Here is a 25906-nt window from a genome sequence, read left to right on the forward strand (position 1 = left end):
CTATCAGGTTTCTCTTGTTGACTGCGGAGTGCATTTTCACTTCTACTTTCTCTTAAACATTTAACAAAACTTTAAAAGTAAACTGTAGAGATAGAGGCATAAAGAGATAGTTGGAAAGGAGGGTAGGAAGATAGGAAATCAAAATAATAACAAAATTTTGCAGGCAAAACTTAGGAGTTGCTCCGGCTTCAGGGAGTGCCAGAATGCCTTCAGAGCACTGCTGAGGCACCCTTGAGCAAGGTAACAAGCCCCCAAATACTCACATAGAGCCCACTGATGAGCTGGTGACTCCAGAGGTATTGAACAAGTTTATTTGGTTTCTACTATGATATACGTCATATACTGCAAAGTTGAACAGAGATTTATGCAGCTGGAGCCACCAAAAGGGTTTCCTTTACAGTTAAAAATATGACCAATATTACTAAAGTAGTGAGTACTTATATTTGATTTATTTATTGCTCCAAGCTTTGCTTTCATTTATGTGTACATATTATGCCAGAGAGCTACTGAATATTTATTCATTATCTTCATTTTAAAGGTGCAACTGTTTCCGAGCATACATGCAATTAATAAGTAATGTAGAATTAGTTAGAGTAATTAGAGTAGCTCTTTGGGACTGGTGGCTTTAAATAAAGGGTTGGGCAGGTTGGTGAGACAGAGGCATAACTCAGAACCTTTTATTTAAAAAAACAAGACAAAAAGTATTGAAAATAGGACTGTTTCAAATTTCAAACATATATTACAAAAATGCATTATTGTTTGGTTCTAAAGAGCTACTGAATTATTATTATTAATTGGCTGAAAAAATGAAGATAATAATTGAAGATTTGTTCATCCCTGTGTCTCTGGGCTCTTGTCTGTGTTCCTGTCAGAATCTAAACAAAATGTATGGTTCACATTATTAGGGGATAAGGGTGTGCATGTGTTCGGGTGCACGTGCGCGCATGTGTACGTGCATGTGCGGGTTTGGATAGCAGCGAACTGTCCAGTTGTAAGTGTGGAACTCAAAAGTCAGGAACGGAGTCTAAATCCAGGGGGCTGGGATGGGAGCAAGGGTCATTAATTTGCTGTCCTTTGTTTTGTCAGTTTGTTTTCATGAGGCCCCGGTCAAAAGTAAAACCAGTCATCCTGAAAATTGTCTGCCTTGCCGTACAACATGTTCTTCCCTCGAGGCTGACCAAGTCACCCCCTAGATGAGGAGGAGGGGGGTTCTGAGAAAGCCAAGGGGTGAGGGGGCGTCCAGCCTCTTTCTCACATCAGTACTTCAGGCTGGATCAATCACAGATCACAAATCGTGGTCATGAACCATCCCCTTCATGAGTCATCTCCTCTTTCTTTCTCTCATATAAAAGATTCGACCAAGATTAAGCCCCAACCCGCCAAATAGAGAAATATAGAAAAACATAACTTATTGATGTGAGTAATGTGGTGAGGAAACACATAGATGCTCTTTTTTTCAGACTAAAATGACCGGGAAAAATGCAATAATCACAACTGAAACGTTGCTATTTAATTACTTTAAAACACCTAATATAATTACAAATGTTAATTTTACAAGCAGCACTGCGAACCTATAAAAAATCTGAAAATAACTAAGCAGAAATGCTGTGGGATTGGAATCACCAAAGAAAATAAAACACCATCACTACTGCACAGCGAACTATGCAAGAATGAAGTTGGTGTAATATTGAAGCAAACCATAATTACATTTATTGTAAGCACACAGCAGTATAATACTTTTGGCACATGTTCTTTAAAATCAGCTTCATTTATAGAAACCCAGATCCTAACCTCCACACAGCAGTGCCAAGGAAAAACTCCTTTTTAACAGGAAGAAACCTTGAGCAGGACCAGGCTCATATGGGGATGAGCCTCCTGCTGATGTCTGTATGGATGAGTAAGGGGGAAGGGGGGGGGGGGGCAGGAACAGAAATACGTCATACAGGCAAATACAGTAATTATAAAATACAGACGTTTCTGAAGAAGACCAGAGAGGGACTTGTGTAGCTATGAACTAATTAGGTAGGAGAAACCTGTCAATTGGTCATGTTTTTGCACCCTGGCAGCATATATTACGATGTTAAACGATGCTGTGCCAGGAAGTTTCTAAAAGCTTTTAAGTCTAATCTTGAAGAGGGATCCAGCTTCCTACACCTGGGCAGCGAGCTGGTTCTAAAGCAGGGGTCCTGATCGCGCAGAACTCAGACACCCATTCTACTTTTGAAGATTCTGGTAAGCCAGCACGAGAATAGAGCGGTTTGTTGGCATGATTAGGTGCTATTAGCTTCTCTGGACAGGAGGGAGACTGGGCCAAGGATCTAATAGGTCAGAAGACGGACTTTCAAATCTGGGTTTCTGGGTTTTATGGGCAGCCAACAAAGAACTCAAGTTCAAGTTTTCCCTTGGAGAAATTAGAGACTAAAGAAATCCCATCTGGACTAATGCTGATCAGCTCCTGAAGAGTTTGGTACCAAACATAAATAATCCAGCAAAAACTGAATGGACGAAGGCAAATATGATCGTGAGGGTACGGAAGGAACAGTGTGATGCAAAATGTGAGATAGTGGCTGACTGAGTCCTCGCTCACTGTGTTCACTTACTCATGTATCAGAGTCGGGTGTTAGGAGGTGACTCAGTTCCCTGTAATTGAAGGAAATCCTCTGTTATAACTGCTCATCCTTTGTCCTCATCCCTTTCTGGGAGGAGGAGGAGTTCGTAGAGGTGTTGGTAATGGTGACATAGGGTTGGGAAACCAGTTGATGTTTTAAAGGCTTAAGGTTCCCCACCTGTGGGTTTAAGGACAGTTTGTAACCTTATCTCCTGTCCTTTGTAGTTTACTTTTTTCTTTGGCCATGGATGTGGACAATTCGGGCATTATGTTCAGACATGGGCCAGGACAAGTTTAAAAACAAAGCCATAAGACTGGGCTCTTCACAGCAGCAGTAAGGAGTGGTGATTCTGATGTGTAAGACTTTTTCCTTCTCACCAACAGTATTAATGTGTGTGTCACTCTTAGCTGAGGACCTCCGATGAAGTTAACTATTCTCTGAGACTCCACTATATTTTTTATAGCATTTTGGTCTGGTGACCAAGACCCCCCAATATGTGATACTGGACCGTAGGACTGTGACAACACAAGGATGCACATTCTCAACTTGGGGGCTGCTTTGCCTGCACGGACTAGAGGACCTGCACCAGGACCTAGGGGTCCACACTGCAACCATATTGTCCTACATCATCTACTGCAGAGACAATGTCACAGTGGATAAGATTACCCCCAACCAGAACCAATTTTTAATCCAGTTCAATTTTATTGATATAGCATGTGTTACAATCATAATTTTTTTAACTCTAAGCCTTAGCCCCAGACAAGCAACAGTCAGGGGAAAATTCCCTTTTAATGGGAAGAAAGCTTGAGCAGGACAAGGGTCATATGGTTGGACCCTCCCACTGATGGTCGACCAAGTAAAGGAGGAGGAGACGGACAAAAGACACAAAGATCAAACATGCAAATATAATAATCATAATGGGGGATGCCAATCTAAACCTGAGTGGGTCAGTTAGGCTTAATACAGTATAACTAACATGGTAGTTAAAAGACCCTGTTCTAATCATGCTCACTGATGTGACTGTAGCTACAGAATTACATCCTAAAAGTTTTCTCAAAAGCCTTTATTATCAGTGCTCTGACTTTAATAAGGTGGTGGTGAGGCCTTTTCCGAAAAAGAGCAACTTAGATCCCAACATTCTTATTAAGCCCCGACCTGTATCCAGTCTTTTATAAGCCAAATTTTAGAAAACCTACCTGGATTTTTAAACAAAGCCAATATTTTGGAGATGCGTCTTGTTTTTGAGAGACCCACAGCACAGAGACAACGCTGTTAAAGATGGTTAGTGACATCAGGTGTAATTTGATCTCACAGAAACTTTCAGTCCTGGTGTTACTGGATCACCGCGGCCTTTCAAACAGTTGATCACCACACTTTGATAAACTGTGTTAAACACCAGGGGGGCCTCTCTGGCACTGTTTTAAACTAGGTCAACCTCTTCCTCAGTGACAGACGAGGGGTTTTTTTTACAAAAAGAGATGCATGTTCCTCAAGAACTGTGGGGCTCAACTTTAGTGCCGACCATTTTAAAGTTGCAGATATCTTTGCTTGGTGCCGTCATCGGGAGAAATTTCCAAAGCTACGCTGATGATACACAGCTCTACATGGCCGTGCCTCCGGAAGACAGAAGGCCAGTTGATATTCTTTTTCACTGTTTTTTTAGATATCAAGTCATGGATTGCAGACCTGCAGATCAACCAGGGGGAAACAAGAGCTTTATTTATTGTTCCCTAAGTCAAGAGAGAGATTTTTTTTTTTTACCAAAATGGTGAAACCATCATAACATGTTGAGAACCTTGCTGTCGTTTTTGACTCTGAGCTTGAATTTACTGCTCATATCAAAAATATAAGAAAGAAAAGTTTCTACTGTGCCAGCGTTTGCCTGTTTCTCTCTCTCAGTCAAACACGGAGGCTGATGCTTGCCTTCATCTCCAGCGGCATAGATTACTGCAATGCCCCTTTTCTCGGTCTTTCCAAAAAGAGCATCTCAAATCTAAAACTCAAACAACCTGGAGGATGGAGCACAACACACCAATTTTAAAATCCACTCCATTAGTTCGCCATGTGTTTCAAGGTCGATTTTAAGGCTCCTTTATTAGTTTTATTAGTCTAAATTATATTGGGACTTCTTATTTATCCGATTTGCTTTGAAACTACCAACCCTCATGGACTGTGAGGTCCTCTGCCTTCTAGTCATTCCAAATGTAATAACAAACCCCCCCAGTGAGGCATGCTTTCATTACTATGACCCACGTCTGTGAAACGACCTGCTGGGGAGCCTCAGGGCTGCGAAGACTCTAGATGTATTTAACTACATGCTCGGAATCACCTTTTTACCTTCAACCTGCACAGCACTTTGCGTTGCAGTCTTCAAATGAAAGGTGCTGTACAACTAAATAAAGTTGAAAGTTGAAGCACCAACCTTCTGAATTGATTTTTCTAGATTGTTGGTAGCAATCTTTACGGACCGGTTGCACTGCTGCTCTTCAGCAACCAACCCACTTTCCATTTTTTTTTTATCAAGAACTGGGACTTGAAACCTCTGCCTCGCAACCCATTTCCCCAAGGACGGAATGCTATGAGACTATGTATTATGTGGAACAATAGATAGTAAAAGTAACTGCGCAACAATGATAGCTATTTATTTTACGAATGTGTTTTGCTTTAGCTCAGGTTGAAAGGAGTGGTAGTAGTACACGTTGTAACATGTATTGCTATTTTCACTGTCACAAACATCCTAAATTGAATTAAGATGACACAAAAATTAGCTAAGAATCTTCCAGAACAGCCACTCTTTGCCTTCTCAGCTTTATATGGTCATTCCACACGCAAGCAGTGGTAACGTATGATGTTAGCAGCAGGTTTGAGAGTGAGTGAGTGAGTGAGTGAGATCGGAAACGCACCACAAGAGCTGCAGCTTCAGAGATGCTCTTGGGAATGCCCTCCACTACACCCTGCTATCAGGCCAGTGATGGATGGGCTAGCTTTACGTTTTCGCCCCAACTGGCCAGTGGTGAACAAAGAGGGGAGGATATAGAGACAAATGTCAGATCATCCCTGTCCTGGTGAGGTTAACAGAAAACGATCAAGTGGAAGAAAGCAAGGAAAGTGGAAAGACAAGAGGAAAACCAGACAAGTTGGAAAAACAAACTATAACTACGTTTTAAGACACAATTGAATTTGTTTGAAGGGTATTATTGTGAAGTTTTGGGATGGGAATAAAACTGTTATTAAAACCTTAAAAATGCAAGCAGAGCTTCCTGAAGGTAGAAAACTATGCTAATGTCAAGAACTACAAGCACTTATTACTGTCTTTGTTTTCCATACATGTGCTAAATCAGATATATTGAATCATATTCATTTGAATTTATTAGTTTGTGAAACTAAATGTCAGAATATGAAACTTAATTCAGTTTCTCTGAAACTACGTTTGATCCTCACTGAAGATTCAACTCTCTATGGTTCACATTCAGTTCTCAAAATTTCCTCTGACAGACATCTTGGCAGTTGAGGAAGAGCAATCAAGCGGAGATACACAGGATACTCATCGGCCAATCAGCAGGAAACATAACAGGGAACTCAAACCCACCATTTTTAAAACCTAGCAATAGCAACGGTGTGTGTTTCTTTAGCTTACACAATAAATAATAAAGGCAATACCCTGGTCCAACATGACCGACTGTAACCAACAGCTAAACCATTGCTGGCAAAATGTACATGTGTAACCTTGGTGATCTCCGACTGCACTTTAAAGCAGCTAGGCCGACCGACATTATTCCCGACTAAACAATGAGTGAGTCAAAAAAAAAAAAAAAAGAAGATCTGGCACAACAAATGACAAAAAATGGAATCTTTGTCTCAATAGGAAGACAACATGCAAGAATTTGTTAAGTTACACCATTTTAATGTATACCCTGTTTTTACAAGTGCAGGAACATTACCCCCTATAGCAAAGAATCTTACAACAGAATAGCACAACACTATTAGAGACCTTGGGATGTTTTCAGATACATATCTAATTGCTTTATTTCCACATTCTTCTACAGGCCTCCAGGCAGGCGGTATATTTGCTGATCACTCGAGATATGATTGTAGGACAAGGGCTGTTTTGGAGAAACCTGTGAAAGTCGCGGCTTTAAAATGAACCCTGGTTCACATACGGAGGCTACCGTGTTGGGATTTTGAACACTGCTGTTTACTAGGGACCACAGAAGGGTGCAGTCATGGTACTGAACTACTGGCTGACATTCATATGTTTTATGTCTACTTCAGACAGACACCATTACGGCTGAGTGTGCCCACAGGGTTCTATGACCACTGAGCAGTATTTAGAAAGATGGGGACGTGGAGCTATTACCAGAACGATTCTGGTAAAACTGGCGTCTTTCTAATCAGTCAAGAATTCAACTGCTTTTCCTGGGCACTGACAGGGACCAGATCCCAACACAGAATCATTTAGCAAACGTTAATTCAACAAGATTCTGCTATAATTTTCCTTCCAGCGATGCTGCAGCAGCTACATAACTCGTAGGATTTTCCGGGACGTATTCAAGCTGAATAAGTATTTATATGATTACATGCGATGGGCCTTCCCTCACTAATACCAGCCCTCATCAATCATGCCCTTCTTTTCACAGTTGTGGGAAATTGGTCTATCACCACAGCTGAACCCCCACCCACCCCCACCCCATACACAACCCCACTGCCTCTACCCCTCTGCTGTCACCTCCCTCCCTATTCACTCAGGCCCAAGGCTACAATGCGTCTTTAACTCTTACTTCTGACCAATGCGGGGGTCATTGGGGGGGCCTTGGAACCCATCCATTACAGCTCTCGTTTCTTTCGCTGGAAACTGGACATCAGCATTCTTTTCAGAACTCCGTATATTCAGCAATGAGATTATACCAGGTCTCCCTGTCCAAACGCACGTCACCATGATCCCCAAGTCCAGACCAACCCCCCCCCACTGCAGGTCCACCACAGGACTTGTGGTAATTCTGTTTGTTTTTCCCAACAACCCCAATAATCATTCAGAAGAAGGTTGGAAATGGATGGAACACAACAAAAATGTGGTGAAATTATAGAGGCTGAACGACTGAAGTCAGCATCTGGTTTGAAGTAGGTACATTTTCCATACCTCCATGTATTCCCCCTCAAGCAGACAGAAGATATAGAGCACCTGGCGAGGAGTCCAGCCCATCTCCACCACAGTATAAACACAGTTAGGTGGGTTGAATCACAAGCGCAGCGCTGCAGCAGTTACAATGTAAAAATGGCATTACATCAAAACACTTCTCATTGGATGGTTTATGCGTTTACACTTCGGTAAAAAAAGACGAGTCAGGTGCTTATGGGTTCGCGCCCTCAGAATAAATAGACGGAGGTCTTCCCATCACAGACAAAGAGGAGAGACTGAGCATCTGTCAAACAAAACTTAGATTTAATGCACCAATGCCACCATGATGGCTCGTGTGTACATAATCTTAAAGGCTTGATTCTGAATAACCCACTTAATCTTATAAACAAATGGGATGGATATTGAAAGGAAAGAGCATGAAGTTAGTAGAACGTTTCCCTGCACAGGGAGCCTGCTGCCATGAATTCTTACAGGAACTTAGAAAATTGGCTGTTTTCCCACTAAGTTTGCATCCTTTGTCATTTTGCCAACTCATTATGATTTCAGCAATCATTAAAGCGTTCCTTAGTATAGCGATTACAAAAGAATAGCTGACTTTAAAGAACAAAAAAATTGTGTTTTAAGATTATGAGAGGCTGCAGTAGAAATACACACTCTGCTTTTTACAGCAAAACATGCTAATAGTTATCCAGAACCTCATGTTTTAGCTCTAGCCTTATTCCCAATACTGTTGATCTTGTTGGTGTTTTGGGGGTTTAACGTCTCTTTTTTCCAAGATCACCCAAATTGGAAAGACATTTCTGTTTATTATTTTTGTAGTCCTCATTTTGTTGCTTTTCGTTATGTTCTTGCACATCATTTCGGTTGCTTCCACCTCATTATCCTCTTTGCTCGTAACAGTCTGTTACATCAAGAATTTCATTGTCTCTGTTTGAATGTTGTTGTTGAACATTTGATGTTCTCTCCTCACGTCCCTTCTGCTTTTCCTTCTGTCCACACACACACACACACACACACACACCCACACACATATATATATATATATATTCTGTATATATATTTCAATGTGAGAGAGGGAAAAAAGGGAGGGAAATTTCTATAATAGGGCGACGTGTTTGTCCCGGGTTAAAGGAGTGCATTTGGAAGTTGACTGTCTTTCCTTAATGACTAGAATTGCAGTCAACATACGTGTGTCTTCACAGGTTTGGAATGCTTCTTCAAGAGCAGCATAATCAGCGCCGACTTCCTGTCATTCAGAGAGTGCAGGGACTTTGCTCATTGGCTCCTTTGTTTCTGGGCCCTGCTGACAGCACAGAGGAAACGACCATCTGACCGTGGAGGGAGATGTTGAACGTGTGCTAACGCTGTCCAGTGAGAATAAATGGACAAAACCGGCCAACTTAAGCGCAACTAATAGATCTATACGTCAACGTGCAGCCGTGCCATCTGTATGCATTAATGCACTCATTCGTTTGCGTGTCTTGGTCATGCTCCGCCGCCAAACCGCCGGCCTCTCCCGCCCGCAGACACCAAAAAGCAAGGACATGTTATCCTGCTCGCTAACTTTAATGCTCTGTCATCTTTAGCCGCTCGCCTCGCACATTTGTTTTGGTTAAGTGTCGTCTGACATTGAAATTCCCCGGGTGCCATCTAGATAACAAAGTGGCCTGAGAAAGTGGGAGGATGTCTGGACACAGAGGGGGTCTGACCACAGTATAGCCGTGGTTCACCTCTAGAACGCCTTTTTAGGCCTCAGGAAACAAACATAACTGTCCACGAATGCCCCTGAGCGCCATCCTCAGGTCGGCCACTCGTGATAGACGGACGGAATTTGCCAGGGAATCGTCCCTTTGCTGATCCCTAGCAAATACATAAGTAAATAAATATATATGTATACATATCCCACATAATTAGAAGTGAGCTGCTTCGGCCCTAAGAGCCCCAGGGGGCCGGGTAAACGTGTCAAAGTTGCCGGGAGTGGCCCCTCTGGATGGTGCCACTGACCTTGTCCACATAAAGCTGTGATTTATGAATTGCAGGGCCCAGCAGCATCTCTCTGAGAGAGTTTGTTTGGTTTTATTTACATCTCTCTGTTTCTTCTGCGTCACCACGCTTGATTTAATCACAGTACAAACACCAGCTCTGGCTTCTCCTGTCGGGACTTAAAGCGGAATCTTCCCCGTTTTGTGCACTGATCTGAGCTGCTGGATCCATAAATAAAGAAATTTAATGAATGGTTACATGTTTAGAAGCATAAAGGTCACTTTGGAGTCAAGGATATATAAATTACAATTAAATAGATAGTTTGATTTATAGGAAATGTATCAGTGAAATATTCATGATATTGCGGTTTGAGGTATCTAATTACACTCAAAATGACGATACGTCCTTTTTTCCATGATGGAAAAATTGAAATATTACAGATCCATTTTCAATGTCAAACAAATCTTTTCATTCCACTCATCAAAATTTCAGAAGCAGTGATCTTTCTGGACACCCCCGGGCTCATTAATTAAAGCTAATGTAGCTGAATCCTTCACGGTCACCATAGCGATGCGGCGCCTGCTTGAAGGCGCGTCCCTGAATGTGCTCGTGCGGCCAGGTCATACAGAGAGTCACCGGGACCTCGGTGGACTCCTGTTGGTGCTGCATTTCAGGGCAGGAAAGAAAAGTTCCCCTCTAAAGAACTCTAAAAAGTGCACATGCAGACTGTTGCAAATGAACTGTCACATTAAATACAGGTGATTCTCAAAGTTGGATCCCAAATGTGAACCAATATTAGATGCCAATGTCATGCCAAAAGATGGTCACCTCTCAGGAATGGAAGGAACCCCCCCCCACCCCTTTTTTTAAGGGTAACTTTAAGGGATTCTATTATTCTTAACCTGCTGTACCCCAGTGATATCACAAAACCCGTGTTTATCCCTCCTTTTCAACACTTTCTCCCCTTTAAGAACAGAGCTCTTTCCCTTTCTCTCCATCAGGATCCTCCGCGAGACTCAGCGAGGCCGTCTAGCAATCACTTTCCCAGATTACTTGTATTTAATACACAATACATCAAAAAAATGAATCCCTCATTCTGACAGGAAGAAAATGGAACAGCTCATTCGACTTGAGCTTTCCCAATTTATGGCTAAATTAAAAAGGCTTCCAACAATGGACAAGTCGAGGAGAGGCAGGAAATCAATGGCCAGTTGGACCGGGGTCCCTGCGCGGTTCTCAAGGGGTCCCAGACGAGGGGAATCCGCTGAAGGAGTCCTGCCTGATTTACACGTGATTGTTCCTGTCCTTCCGGCACAGTTGCTCCGCAATTTTAGTGAAACAAAGAACATTATCTGAGATGGAAGGTCAATGTCACAGTGTAAGGTATTATCCATCATTATCTGCTCCCATGAGCCAAAGCGCTGTCCTCTCCGGCGTTATGAGCTGCCTAATAAACTGCGCACGGAGACGTCGAGAGCATTTCTTTTATTCATTTTAGTCGACACACTTGCCCATTTACACCCAGGTTTCGTCCAGCTTTGGGTAAATAAATGACACAGCTACGAAATCTGTCTTTTTGAGACTCTATCGAAATGCGCGAATTCGAATTTGAGGGCTCATTCAGGCTCTAGCGTCCTTTTAAATGAAGCGGATTTACCCAAGACAGCCAAGTATGTGTGCGTGCGTGCGTGCGTGTGTGTGTCTTTGGCGCAGCTGAACTAAAACACACGACCTCCGTTTGAAGAGAAATGGACGAGGCTCGTCACAATAATGTAATAAATGTTCTTTTATCAAGTGGAGCCTTTTACTTTGATAATTCTGGGACCGAAAGCAGCCGCGCACAGAGCTGCAGTTCGTCCCTTTTGCCTCTTCGCGACACCCATTTAAACATTTTACAGCGCTCAGATGTCGTTAAAGTCTTGAGTTTCGCTCTCTTACGGGAACATTTATGGTCGGGAAAAATCATATAATCGCGCAAATCAGAGGTTGCGCCAACTTTCCATCACTAAGTAGATATGATACTGGTATACTCCTTTTTTGGGTGGGTGGGGGTGCGCAAGAAGACACCTGTGTGCGTCAGAATTGGAGGGGGTGACAAGAGAGGAGCGGACGAGCCGAAGGAGACGCGCACAGCGGAAAGTTGGGAGCGGGATGTTGGCGTGAGGAGATTTTGGAGTTTCCTTTTTGTCTCTTTTGTCTCCGTGTGTAGGACAGTGAGGACAGAAGTCAGCAACATTTACTTTTACGCAGCCGCGCAGTTTTCTGTCGGAGCGCTGCGCCAGAGCGCAGCCGGACTTTGTGCCACCGAGGGGGGCCAAGGCAGCACCGGCGCTCCGCTCGCCTGCTTTTGCTTTTACGATGCCAAAAAAGTGGATAGCGCGTCGCCACACCGACATTTCAGAGCTCTAATGCCTGTTTGGCCGCGGTCTGGGGTGTTTTTAAAGTGGTTTTTATCCTTTGGTCAGTCTCGAAAGTGTCGCGCTCACAAGGGTAAGAGTGAACTTTATTTTGAAAAAGAAAACTTGTTTCATGCGCATCATAAAGGCAAATAATTTAACACGGAAAGTTGAGTTTAAACTTCTGAAGTACCGAGTCCGATTTGGCTTTCGGGTTTAAAATAAACGTGATTTTTTTTACACAAATCAATGCAATATGAATATTTTATATATTTGTCTGTTTATATATTTAAACAAAAGAGGCGCATTTTTTCTTTTTTTTAGTCTTGTTGTTGCATCATTTGATGTCTCGGACTCGTTATTATTACAATTGTTATTATATCATAAATCGTAATTTAAATTACATTTGTCAAAAAACACAAAGAATACATCATTGTTATTTATTTGACTTTTATAGGTTTTCATAAACGAATTTATGTGTCAGGTGTTTAAACTGGGCCATGATATTTCACAATGTTACACAATAATTCAAAGAATAATGGCTTGACTGTTTAATAGCTGCATTACTCTCAACTGAGGCTTTTAAAAAATATGTTCTTGATTATTATTTTATATGTCTTCATTTTTTTTAGAGAAGAGAATTACAGAAAGAATTTAATTTAATGGTTTTTTTCCCCCAAGTCAATTATTTTTTTGGCTAAAAAATGACTTTCTTTTTAAAAAAAAAAAGTTATTTGTAAGTGTGTGTGTGTGTGTGTGTTTATCCAGCTCCATCATGTGGGGGCTGGTGGTCACGTCAGCATGTGGACAAAAGTAGTTTGGGATGATACTGATCGGATGTTCCTCTCTTCTTCTCTCTCCGTCCGTCTGTCTTCTCTCACCTCCTTTCCTGACCCAGGTCCCGGGCCGTGTGAAATTTTCCGCGGATGCCAACAAACCTGATCTCGGGAGCTGGCTGATGTACATCCAGTTTGCGTCTTTCGCCCAGCAGCACAACCTGACCCTTTGCCAGGTAGATGATCAGGTATGTTGACGCCATCAATGCGGAGATCAAAGAAAATTTAGTAAATGTGGGGAACTTGTGGAGCTTCTACCATTCAGATGTTTACTGGAGAAATATGTATTTTCGTCCTCACCGTGCCACATGCACGCGCACACATGCACTCTGCTGTCCTCCCTTTCTGTGTGTGTTCCTTCAGTTATTGTGTTCTGGCTTCTGCTGTGCGAGGACCACAGGGCCTGATAAAAGGAGGCCCGCCGCCGCGATTGTTCCACCCGTTTTCCAGCCGTACCTGTGTTAGACTTCTTAGATATGTCAGGAATGCTGTCGTGTTGTTGCTGCTCACCTGCCATGTGTGGCGAGGTGCATGCTGTAGCAGGGAGGTGACAGGATGTAGCAGGGAATCAGGACTTTCCTCTCTCGGCCATTGTGTATCGAACACAATCTTCTATTAGAGGTTTTCATTTCATTTCATGTGGGGGGGGGGGGGGGGGGGGGGGGGGGGGGGGGTCCTGGGGGGTCTACCACTTCTACATCTTGTACAAACGACAATAAAACAAAAACCTGTCCTCACACTTCCTGTGAGAGATTTCCAAAACACACATTTTTCTGAATCAAAAGGCAAGTGTGATGTTTTTTTAAAAGCACCTAGCCAATCTGACCCACATGCACGCACTCGTGCACGCACGAGCAGAGCTTCACCCCCCACCCCCCCCCCCAGCCACCTTCTGCTTCTCCCTCTCTTTGTGGGCTGCGAGACACTGTCAACACTGCGGTTCTGCTCAGGTGGCTGTGTAAGGCCCGGAGAGATTACAGGCATGGCTATGATGAGGGGATTGTTAAGCGCCGCGCACTGTTTCAACACAGCACAATGTGGCGTGTGTAAGCCTTCCGGCCAACGCTTGACTTCTGAAAACACACAGTAGCCCCCCACAATTGCCCGTTTTACGCAACAATAAAAGCTGCTGTCGGTTTATGGTAGCGTGCGTGTGTGTATGTGTTATTTGTACACACACCTGCGGAGAAAAGCCCTTGAGGACACTAGATGGATGGATGGGTGGGAGGATGGATGGATGGATGGATGGATGGATGGATGGATGGATGGATGCAATAGCTGCCCACACAGAGGACCCCAGTGCTGATTTTAGCATGATTTAGCGTCATAAAAAATGCCGGATCTTGCCCTTCTCTCACTTCCTTCCAGTTTTCCAAAGATTCCTCCCACAAAAACTGATTTCCCGACTCAAACTAAAGCATTTAATCACCAAAGGTCACGTTGATGTCAACAGAAAATGAATAAAAAGTGCAATTACGATCACACCACAGGCCCCCGGAAGCCTTTAATGAGACAGCGCAAAGGAATATCAATGCTAATCTCATTTGCTCTATTGATCCTCAGTGAGTATTGAGTTGGATGAAATAGCTGAGGAACTTCCTAAAAGAACAGATACTGTCCCTCACGCTGTCACTACACACCACAGGAAGTCTTGAGATCTTACTCAGAAGATTCAATCATCAGGAGAGTGACCTGTCTCAGTGCAACACTGTGTCTTCGCTGTCATTGTGAACCAGATTGATGTTGGGTTTCGTTCATGGGCTTTAGACTTCCTGCGCTCAGCTGGGGAACCGTTGGGCCTCGATGTTTGATGGTGTCATATTTGGCTTTTAGATGATTTCTCAGAAATCACAACAACATAAACTATGAGACAGAAAACTGATCAAGACAATGAGAAGTGTGAACCAGCATGGCCCAGTCCTGTGGTGGTCAGTTCTGACCCAGCAGGAAGCATAGCCCTACAGAAACACACTTAGATTATTTCTCCATGGAAAGATTTTTAGCTTAGCATGTCTTTGTTTCAGTGTTCCAAAGGATATCTTGCTTAATCATCAACTACGATATCATTGTGTGTGTTTGTGTGTGGGTATGTGTGTGTGTGTGCAGATCTTCTACAAAGCCAGCAGAGAGATTTTACCAGGTGAAGAGCTTCTTCTTTTCATGAAGGCTGAAGATTTTCCTTGTGACAACATGGCCCCAGATATTCATGGTTCGCAGCACACTCTCTTTCCTCTCTCTCTCACACACACACACGTGTGTGTGTCGATGTCTCCTGACATGTGGATGTCTCTGCCCCCCCGCATGCAGAGGAGAGGCAGTACCACTGTGAGGACTGCAACCAGCACTTTGAATCCCTTAACCAGTTGCTTGACCACCAGCAGAAGCAGCCATGTGGAATGCCCCCTTCCTCTGACCTTAACCCAGGTTCATCTCTTTGTTTGTTGAGTTTGCTAACTTTTCAACATAGTAGTGATGCTAAAGGAGGTGCTAACACTAGGAAAGTGTTTAAACAGTGTTTAGAAGTTTGTAATAGTTTTAAAATAGTCAAACAAGGTTTAGTTAAATGATTTTTGGTTCATTATGAAGAGCACTTCCCTATTTTGACCTCTCTATGGGAAAAGCTGAATCAAAACCACAAACAGGCCTCAGTATTTACGCTTTAATTCCAAACATCCAATAGCTCTGTTGACATCACACAAAGAGTGAACATTTTTCTTGATTGATGCCATTTTCCTTAAAGGGGATAGTGACCAGAAGGCTCAGAATCCACAAGACCTGCAACCTCTCCACATTCCCCACGGTCCCCATGAGTGTAAGGAATGTGACCAGGTGTTTCCCAACCTCAAGAGGTGAGTGACTCAGCATCAAATACACCTGGATAATCCAGCCATTTATAGTCCATAGTTTTGTCGGACACCAATAAGTCACTATTTTGGGGTTTGCCCTAGTCTGGAGACCCACACGCTGTGTCACTCTGAGGAGAGGGAATATAAATGCGACCAGTGTCCAAAGGCCTTCAACTGGAAATCCAACCTCATCCGACATCAGATGTCACATGATAGCGGCAAGCACTATGAATGTGAAAACTGCTCAAAGGTAAAGTGATGACATTTGGGGGGAGGAGATGGAAAAACATGTTCTTAAATCTAACATAGCTTTGGATGTAATTCTGGCATAAGCATATGTTTACGCGAGTCGTTAGCTTACTCTTATTACAATCCCATGGAGGGTGTGTTCTCTATGTATTCCGTGTGGTTGCTTTCCCCAGCAGGTGTTCACAGACCCCAGTAATCTGCAGAGGCACATTCGCTCGCAGCACGTTGGCGCGAGGGCCCACGCCTGCTCCGACTGCGGAAAGACATTCGCAACGTCTTCAGGCCTCAAGCAGCATAAGCACATCCACAGCAGTGTCAAACCATTCATGTGTAAGCCATTAAGACTCTATATATGTAAGCCTTAATTCGTATTCATCACATTGATATGAAATAATTCTCTTGTATTCCCTAACCTTGACCTTTCGCAGTTCTGCCGCACTAATGACCCTGTTGCCTTCAAGGAAGCACCGTGACCTTTAACCTCAGTCCTGTCTCCCTCATTTTAATACACCTTTATTTAAAAGGCCAATCTAGTTATAAGATATACATTGAATCTTCTCAGATGCACGATTCCTGACAGGTATTAACAACCTGCTGTCTACAAGTAGCTTCTTATTTGCGGTAATTTACAGATTAGCTGGTTAAAATATTTGACCAACTTTTGTTTTTCAATTGATCATAAAGAATATTGTCAGCGGGGGATACACACGGCTACCGTTGATGTAGAGGCATTCACCAACAAAGCTCTTCACTTAGGATGCTTAACTTGAAATGCCTAAACATCATTTTTAACACCTCCTGTCCATCTCCTTAAATTGCCTGTGGTAAGATAATGATATTGCTGAACATGACAATAAACAGCCAGGTTTTGTTTGAAGTCCGCATATTTTCCCACAGGGTCATTCAGAGCAACACCAAGGCATACACAGCACAGGGGTTGACCGTGGGAAGGTCACTTAATGTAGAAGGACAGGGATCGCAGATACTAAGACCCATTGGGGGGGAGGAAGCCTGGACGGGGAAGAGGGGGCATTAAAGGATGTGAGATCTATCCCTGAGAACCAGACCACAGGATAGGATTCATTCAAATCTACTTCCTTCACAACCTTAAAATAGAGCCATTGTACTACATGCAAGTATGCGAGTGTGTACCTGCGTTCCTGCATGTGTCTATTAGCCTGTTCCTTTGTTATTGGGAATATTTTGTGACTGTTCATTCATATCTGCCCAAGTGTGTTTGTGCACGATTGTTTATGTCCTCCTTGGGAGCATCCCTGGGAGGACAATGGGCCTGAGAAACTGAATTCATGTGCAGGTGATGACAGTGGCTAATACAAACTGTCAAAGATTTATTGTTCAAACAGAATTTCCCATCTATATGTTATGCAATTCTTTGTACCGTACGTGTGTTTTTGTTTCTCCATACCTATATGTTCTCTGTATATCTCTGCCCTACAGGTGAGGTATGCCACAAGGCTTACACTCAGTTCTCTAACCTGTGCCGCCACAAACGTATGCATGCAGACTGCCGTACACAGATCAAGTGCAAGGATTGTGGGCAGATGTTTAGCACCACATCTTCCCTCAACAAGCACCGTCGTTTCTGCGAAGGAAAAAATCATTTCACAGCTGGGGGGTTGTTTGCTCAGGGTATGCCACTTCCCGGTGGCCCTGGCTTGGACAAATCGGCTCTAGCAATGGGCCATAGCGCTAGCGGGATGACTGAATACCTGGGAGCCACCCGTCACCACAGTGGATTCACCTTCCCTGCTGCTACGGCGTTCCCCCTCAGCTTACCAGGTCTCTTTAGTTCTGGACTGTACCACCGGCCACCGCTCATTCCAACCACCTCTTCGGTAATACAGCCAGCCCATGCACATGGACACAGTACAGAGTTGAGCAAGAGTCCACTGTTGCCTCCAAGTCCTGGAGTTCAAGAATACCAAGATCTCCTTAAAGCTTTCCATAAACACGAAGGCATGCCAAGGAACCACATGTCGGACTGGCATGATCAGAGGTTCTCATCTTCCACAAAGCAACATAGCGATCAGTCCGACAGCGACCTGGATGAGGTCAGCACACCCAGTGGGAGTGACCTAGAGAGCACATCGGGCTCCGAGCTGGAGAGTGACATGGACAGTGAAAGGGCGGGTGCTGAAGAAAATGGCAAAGGCCTAAAGAGGAAGGTCGGTGAAGGGAACCATAAATGCTCGAACCTGACTGGTAGAAGCACTGCTAAAGAGTTTCCTGAGCCTCCTATCATCCCTTCCTATTTTGACAACCACACAGCAGTAACAGGCGCTGTGAACGACTCCATCAAAGCCATTGCTTCAATAGCCGAGAAGTACTTTGGCTCCACAGGACTTGCTGGCAGACAAGACAAAAAAAGGGGGGGTCTGCCCTACCCTTCTATGTTCCCACTACAGTTTTTTCCTGCATTCTCTCCTCCAGTTTACCCTTTCCCAGATATGGACCTCAGGCCTACTGGCCCCAAGAGCGAGCCACGGTCTAAAGTCGATAACTGTAAGAAGACCGCGATCAAAGACACAACTGAGTCTCCATTTGACCTCACAACTAAACGGAAGGAGGAAATATCATCCACATTTGGTCCCTCTAAACCAGACGCCTTGCACACCCTTGGCCTTGACCAGCCATTAGACCTGAGCCTGGGCACCAGGACCAGAGGGCGCTGTGTAAGAGAGGCAGAAGCAAAAACCAACCAGGATAATGGAGAACAGACGGCAGCGGTAGACATTCCAAAAGCTGACGCGTCTTTGCAGCATGCCAGGCCCACCCCTTTTTTCATGGACCCTATCTACAGGTATCGTTAGTAGCTTGTTTACTTTTAAGTCAAGTGTAGCAACTGTGCAACCAGTGAAAGATGACAATTTTTGAATTGCACGTTGTGATAAACGTGCAAAGAGCTGACACAAATCTACCATTAGCAGGGTTGAGAAGAGGAGAATGAGTGACCCATATGAGGCTCTGAAGGACAAGTACATGCAGCCGGCATCAGGCTTTCTCTTCCATCCACAGGTGAGATCACGCTGACACTTTTAGTAGGAAAATAAAACTACCTCGACATTTATTCAACTCATGTATGCTATCACCGGTAATATGCTAGTTTTATAATATTATAGTCGGTTGAAGTAATAGTTTCCCTGAATGAAATGTCCCTAATAATGGAGGTTAAGGCTGTATAACAGTAGAGTGAAAGGCCATGTTTGATTGACAGAGTGCTTATATGAGCGGTACCTCACCACCAGGTTCAAGGATGCTACTATTTAAACTCTTACTGTAAAACAAGCTGTAAATTACAGCCTCAGTAGCACAGATTTGAACATTTGGCCACTTATATTGTATATTACTGATGATATTATTGACTTTAAGGTGTTTTTAAGAAGTTAACAACAGCTCCAATGTTCATCACTTCCAGCTAATGTAAATCAAAGTAGTTGTGGCAAGCCTTAAACAACCCCTGATATTTATCTTTAAACCTTTCAAATCAAACCAAGTGAACGGGCGTTTGTTCCACCGCTGAACCCAACACTTCATATACTGTAGCTGAAGTCTTCACCTCCCTGCCGATCACATTAGCAGCACTCAGTTTGGGGTTGGACCCTACTTTTATGGGGCGGTTTCAGCCTCTTGCTGAAGGACAGTTAAAACCTTGTGCCACCATGTTGCCCTTCCATTGCTGGATGATGTTGCCGGTCTTTGGCTCTACATCAAACTGCGGTGCGACTGGTACCGCTGGTAGATCAGTGAGGGATCGTCCATCACTCCACAGAGCTGAGATGTTTAACTGTTGTGTGGGATTGTTTAAAGGAAAACTCTGGTTTTGGTGCTGTGTTATTGAAGCTGACGGTCCTGAGCCACATCGGAATGCAAATTACATGATTTCCCTACAATATTTCAACATTTTCTATCTGCCTATTCTTAAACTAATAAACATTTGCTCAATAAATATTGAATTTTGGGCCATTTTCTGACCTGTTATACACACACGTATAAAGGGTTGGTATTTTGTTCAGCCCTTTACCTTTGGGCAGAATCTCGTGCACGTTCTTACTGAGACGCAGCTGGTGAATCTCATATTAATTAAAATCGCGACTCCATGAAGTTTAAACTAATTTGAAGGAAGCTGATGATTTATATTTATAATTTGGGATAAATTGAGTGGGTGAATTTATTAACTCTACTGTCAACGTCAATAAGTGCTCTTGGGAAAATGCAGATTTAACAGATATTTGGATTATATTTATTAACTTATTCATTTTAACCGGTGTAAAATGAATCCTGGCAATGAAAGTTCATGGAAATATTATTGGCCTATTGGCTAAGGAAATGTAGGTTCCTGATTCTTTAAATAAGCTGGAGACATTTAAACTGCTTTTGAGTTTGCTGGTATAATACAAAAATATGACAAATGACAAAATAAATTAACTGAACCTAAAAATGTATTATAATCAGTTTCATTTAATTCCAAGCCTTAAAATGCTCATATATATATATATACACCAACTTAAATAGAAAATAACATTCTATTATAAAGATCACTAAATGGCCCACTGATGGGAAATTAAGGATCAGGTATTATAAGTGATTAAATTATTAGATTTAAACTCCTAAAAACCCTTCATCCTTATTGCATCATGACGAGTGTTTTAAAACTGGGTTTGACTAAAATAGTACATAATAAATTCTCGTGCACAAACCGTTTTTTGCTCTGAAGTGTTCGGTGCCACGAGGCAGACGAGCCTGAAAGGCCGCCCTGGCGTCCTGCTCCCTCTGCCTCGCTTCCTCCCTCCTTTGCTCCTCCTCCATATTGCCCCCCCACTCCCCACCCCGCTTCTCTCATCTCAGCGATATCATTATTACGTCTGTCTGGCCCTTGATCAGTAATGTCACCATCTTTCATATTGACAAATGTGCTGTCTGACCGTATTGTGCACAGAATGGTTTACAGCAGGGCATGACACCCCCCCCACCCCCCACCCCCGCCACTCCACCACCACCCTTCCACACATAAACACGCACGAGCATTTTTTTTTGGGACACACATTTTTCTCCCACCAACATTGACGGTAATAACTCCACTCCAGCCAATAAAAAATCATAAATTTGATTTGTATATTAGCTGCAGTCGTAAATCAAGTTTGTGTATTTGTGTCACTGCTGTAGACATAAATATTAACCTGAACTTTATTATTAAGTATTCAAGTTGACTTCTTTTTTTACATTTTGGATATTTCAACAAGTTGAGATTGACGGGCAGATTTTGTTTATTTCAAACATGTATAAAAATGTAAAAAAAATAAAATAAAAAAGCCAAGCATATATAGAAAAAAACAATGCAACAAAGCATTTATACAACTTTTTAAAGGATGTATTATATTCTTACCCCTATTACTGCTTCATACAAAATATAAAATCTATTAACATCTATATAAGATAAGAAAATACCAACAATTGCTGTTATTTTACCACCATTTTTTCTACATGAATTGCCATATGTTGATACAATGTTTGAAAAATGAAACTCTCAATTCACTTGTTAATCTAATCTGCTCTCGCTCTGCGTACATGCAGCTCTCGGCTGTCGGAAACATGGCTGACAAGCTGGAGACGTTCGGCTCCTTGAACGTGCCGGGAGACCGTCTGCATTCTGTCCCTTCAGTCTTTGACTTCCGAGTCCCAACCTCGTCCCTCTCGGAGAGTCTACTGCGCAAAGGCAAGGAGCGCTACGCATGCAGGTAATTCCAACAAGTATATCTACATATGCAGAAAGAATCTTTTTTGATGGTCATCATCGTCATACATGTTACTGAGGGAAAATATCTACAACATTATAGATATTGTGGAAAGATTTTTCCCCGCTCTGCTAACCTGACCCGTCACCTCCGGACACACACAGGAGAGCAACCTTACAGGTACGAGGCTCTTTCACTTCTCAGTAGTCTCCAGTTGGAGAAATGAACAGTGGAAATCGATCTATCATAAATGTATAAATTGTATATTTAGGTGTAAGAGTATATACTGGCTAGCAGCGGACTGCCTTGTAGTTGTTAAGGGCCTTGGATGTTGAGGAAGGCCTGCTGACCGGAGCAGAGGAGCTGGAGTCAGACTCGGGCTTCTGCTGCCTCGGTCTGATAGCCTCCTGCCCTCGTATTGGCACCCAATTAAAGATCAGCTTTGTTTATTGTAATTTGGGGGGTAAGAACGGGAACGTTTTCTCCAGGGACAGTCAATTGAGTGAGCTAATTCAACCACAAGAAAACATCTAATCTGTTCATTTAATTTTGTATGAAGCAGCTTGGCATTAAGGTTTAATTTTTAGGGTAGAGCTAAAGCTGTTACACGCTGATTTTGTGGAAGAAAGGGTGCAATTTTATTGTTCTGGCCGGGCAATAACCGCCGCTTCTTAATGTAGCACGGTTTTATTCATCACCAGCAGCTCATGAATTTCTCTGTTATTTTCCAACGACATCGACGTCTCCTGCAGGTGTAAATTCTGCGATCGCTCCTTCAGCATCTCCTCCAATCTCCAGCGTCACATTCGTAACATCCACAACAAAGAAAAACCCTTCAAGTGCCACTTGTGCGATCGCTGTTTCGGTCAGCAGACCAATCTGGACCGCCACCTTAAGAAGCACGAAAACGGCAGTCTGTCAGGTCAGGAGACCCGTTCTGCTCTTTTGGTGACACGTTAGTGCAGCTGTTCTTCTGAACAGTGGACATTAAATCCACTTGGATCTTCTGTCAAGAGTTCTTTTTGCAGCATCACTGTGGCCACCTTATTGTACTAAATTTGTTTGTAAGTTTTACTGAATTTTGTTGCATTGTTTTCCTTGTAGAAATTCAATTAGGAAATTAGCAATGACCCCAAACCCCAGAGAAGAACATTGTTAACTATTTACTGCCAGAAACATCAGACACACCAACGATATCTGTCTACATTGGCTTGAAATTGATTTAATTGCTTTAAATGAGACAAATTTATTGGGGGAAAAAAACCCATTATTGTGTTATATCAAATGATTCAAATGCAAAACGGGGGTATTTGTGTCCTGTCTGCAGGCACGGCCATGTCGTCCCCACACTCTGAAGTTGACAACTGCGGTGCCGTTTTGGATGATAAAGAAGATTCTTATTTTAATGAAATAAAGAATTTCATCAGCAACACAGGCCAGAACCAGATGTCACCAGGCTCCTCAGAGGAAGGGTAAAAGCAGATTTATGTACTTATTATAGCTGCACAGCCAAACTCTGTGTAAATGGGAAAACGTCCCCCCAGGCTTTTGACCCACCGCATCACAAAAGCAGAGAAAATCACAAAGAGTCACATGCGGGAAACCATTTGTTCGAAACTCCACCTAATCCGATAACGGACTCATTTCTGTGCAACAAACTCGTGCAATACTGGTCTTTTAATTGACATTTTTCAATTTTCAGGCCAAGGCAATATATGAATGATGTGTTTGTGGGATGTACATTTGCACAGCACTCAGCTATTATCAATAGTTGTCACATTGTCACCAGAAACAAGGAGAAAGACAGAAATTTATCGTTCTATTTGAGACGATTGCAGCTTCTGGAAATGTGCAGGAGGTCTTTTGCTCAGCGGCATTTGGACCGCACAAGTTTTTCTGATATCTGCAGCCAAGTCAGAGATGAGATCTAAGATGCATATAAATTCCCAGAGCTCTGATCAGAGATGGCTGCTGAGAGGTCTGCACAGGAGACGGTGTTTGTTTTCACATGGACGGACTCGAACCAGAAACCATTTGCTCCACAGACTGAGCTACTTCTGTCCCGAAAGTGCGTTTCAGCCGAGGTTGGCTGAAGGACAGACAGTTCAGATGAAACTCTCCATGACCGCATGTGCAGACGGGTGTACGAAAGCATTTATGTTTTCCTGTTTTTATTGAACACAACATGTGAACGTTCAAGTAGAAGGCAGAAAAAGTATGTGAACCGCTTGGCTGATGACTTCTCCAAGAGCTAATCAGCGTCAACCAACCTGGAGAGTGGCGAGATTGGAGATGTTGGTAAAGCTGCCCTGAACTATAAAACAACCTAACAATTTGGTTATTCTGAAGAAGCATCGCCTGATGTGAACCCTCCCTCAGAAGAGCTCTCAGAAGACCCACAAGTAAGAACTGTTGACGTGCCTGACGCTGGAAAGGATCATAAAAGCATCTCTAAAAGACTTGATGTTTGTGTGTCCATGGTCAGTGAAGAGGATTCCCAAAGTTGGTGAGGGGACACCACTGAGGAAGACACTGCTGTCCCACTGAACGATCACTGGGATGTTCCCTACTGGCAAAATGTGCTGTGGGCAGATGAAACCAAAGTTGAGTTGTTTGGAAGGAAGACAGGGCACAATAAAAGCGCCCCAACAGTAAGATCCGATTCCACCTGTGAAGGATTGTGAAGTCATCAGGGTTCCTCAGGGACGGGATGGAACACGATCAACGACTTTACAAGGAAAGCTTAAGACCATCTCTCTGCCACAAAGGTTTCAACAAGAGAAATTAGGCCTTCTGGAGTCGCCCGGTCTGATTAATGACCACAAACAAATTGAGATGCTGTGGTGTGACCTCAAGAGAGAGATTCACACCAGATGTGAATCTCTGAATCGCTGAACTTCAACAGTTCTGTAAAGAGGAATGGTCCAAAATGCCTCCTCTCTATTGTGCACCTGCAGGAAAGGTTGTTTCAACCAAAGGAGGATCAAAGATTTATCAAATCCAAAGGTTCACATACTTTTACCACGCTGCACTATGAATATTTACATTTTGTGTTGAATAAAACCATGGAAACATATATAACTGTTTGTGTGGTCTTGGTTTAAGTGGATTATGTTGGTCTGTTGGTGTGATGTAGATGAAGATCAGAAGACAATTTATGACCAATTTATGCAGAAATCAACACGATTACATACGGGTCACATATAATTTTCTTAAAATTGTAAATCTCATATTTAGATCCAGGATGATATGAGATGATATCTAACTGTGCACAATGAGAAAAGCAAAGGATTCAAATGAAGTGCTGCATTGATCAACCCATTAGCTGTTGGGCTAAAGGAGATTTGGAGGCAAATATCCACATAGGCATAATGTATAGGATTATATAGAATCAACCATCAGAAGCAGGAACTGGAAATTCCAACATTAAATATGGAAAATTAACAAGCTATGTACCTCCATTAAATGGGAAAGTTATGGGTAGAAAGTGTTAGTACTTCATTACTGCAACGTTTAATGTGTCAATGCCTGATTGTTTTGAGACTACAGGATTACCGGGGATGCACCTGAGGAGAAGGCGCTGATGGGAACTCGTAGTTCATGTGAGCTGGAAGCAGCGAAGCTGTGTGGGGAGGTCGGAATGGTGGAGGAGGCCAGCAACACATCTGCTAAAGCAGAAGGAAAGCTACTGTCGAGCTGCCTCAATGAGGACGTACAAGAGGAAATAGACCTCAGCAAGACCTCAGGAAATGACTTTGCAGTTAACTGCAAAACATCTCAAAGGGGGTAAATAATACCCAAGCTCATATTTAACATACCAGTGCACTTTGCAATGCTGTAATCTTTATTTATTTATTTTCATCTACAGATATGAGAAGGAGGAGCAGGACAGCAATTCAGGATTGGATCATATTCATCACATTTCAGAAATGTGCAAGCTGGAGGAGAACAAGCTGAATGAGGGAGACAGAGACGAAACTGAGGGCTCCTTTGGCTCCATCACCCTGAGTGAAGCCATCAATCAGCCGCTCTTTAAAAAATCCAAGTCTCAGGTAATGTTTCTTTGATCGTATGAACACAGATCGGAACCATGGAGA

The 25906-nt window shown here is 43.0% G+C and overlaps 1 protein-coding gene across 5 annotated transcripts in view; it reads left to right on the forward strand.

Moving 5' to 3' along the window:
- Nucleotides 1–25906, forward strand: part of mecom (MDS1 and EVI1 complex locus) — a 67605-nt gene that overhangs the window by 40007 nt on the left and 1692 nt on the right. The window contains exons 1-15 of one of the 5 annotated variants that reach the window (XM_029844068.1): nucleotides 11827–12219; nucleotides 13024–13149; nucleotides 15068–15170; nucleotides 15269–15385; nucleotides 15702–15810; nucleotides 15910–16057; nucleotides 16230–16410; nucleotides 17515–18877; nucleotides 19002–19092; nucleotides 21649–21812; nucleotides 21912–21989; nucleotides 22562–22731; nucleotides 23137–23281; nucleotides 25359–25595; nucleotides 25678–25861. In XM_029844068.1, coding sequence (XP_029699928.1) covers nucleotides 13084–13149; nucleotides 15068–15170; nucleotides 15269–15385; nucleotides 15702–15810; nucleotides 15910–16057; nucleotides 16230–16410; nucleotides 17515–18877; nucleotides 19002–19092; nucleotides 21649–21812; nucleotides 21912–21989; nucleotides 22562–22731; nucleotides 23137–23281; nucleotides 25359–25595; nucleotides 25678–25861 — 3156 coding nt within the window. In that variant the 5' untranslated portion in view covers nucleotides 11827–12219; nucleotides 13024–13083. Of the gene's footprint in view, nucleotides 1–11826; nucleotides 12220–13023; nucleotides 13150–15067; nucleotides 15171–15268; nucleotides 15386–15701; nucleotides 15811–15909; nucleotides 16058–16229; nucleotides 16411–17514; nucleotides 18878–19001; nucleotides 19093–21648; nucleotides 21813–21911; nucleotides 21990–22561; nucleotides 22732–23136; nucleotides 23282–25358; nucleotides 25596–25677; nucleotides 25862–25906 lie in introns of those variants that run through there. The other 4 variants (XM_029844065.1, XM_029844067.1, XM_011618072.2 and 1 more) reach the window with 4 other exon arrangements.

Source organism: Takifugu rubripes, chromosome 11, assembly GCF_901000725.2.
Source record: "Takifugu rubripes chromosome 11, fTakRub1.2, whole genome shotgun sequence".
NCBI lineage: Eukaryota > Metazoa > Chordata > Actinopteri > Tetraodontiformes > Tetraodontidae > Takifugu > Takifugu rubripes.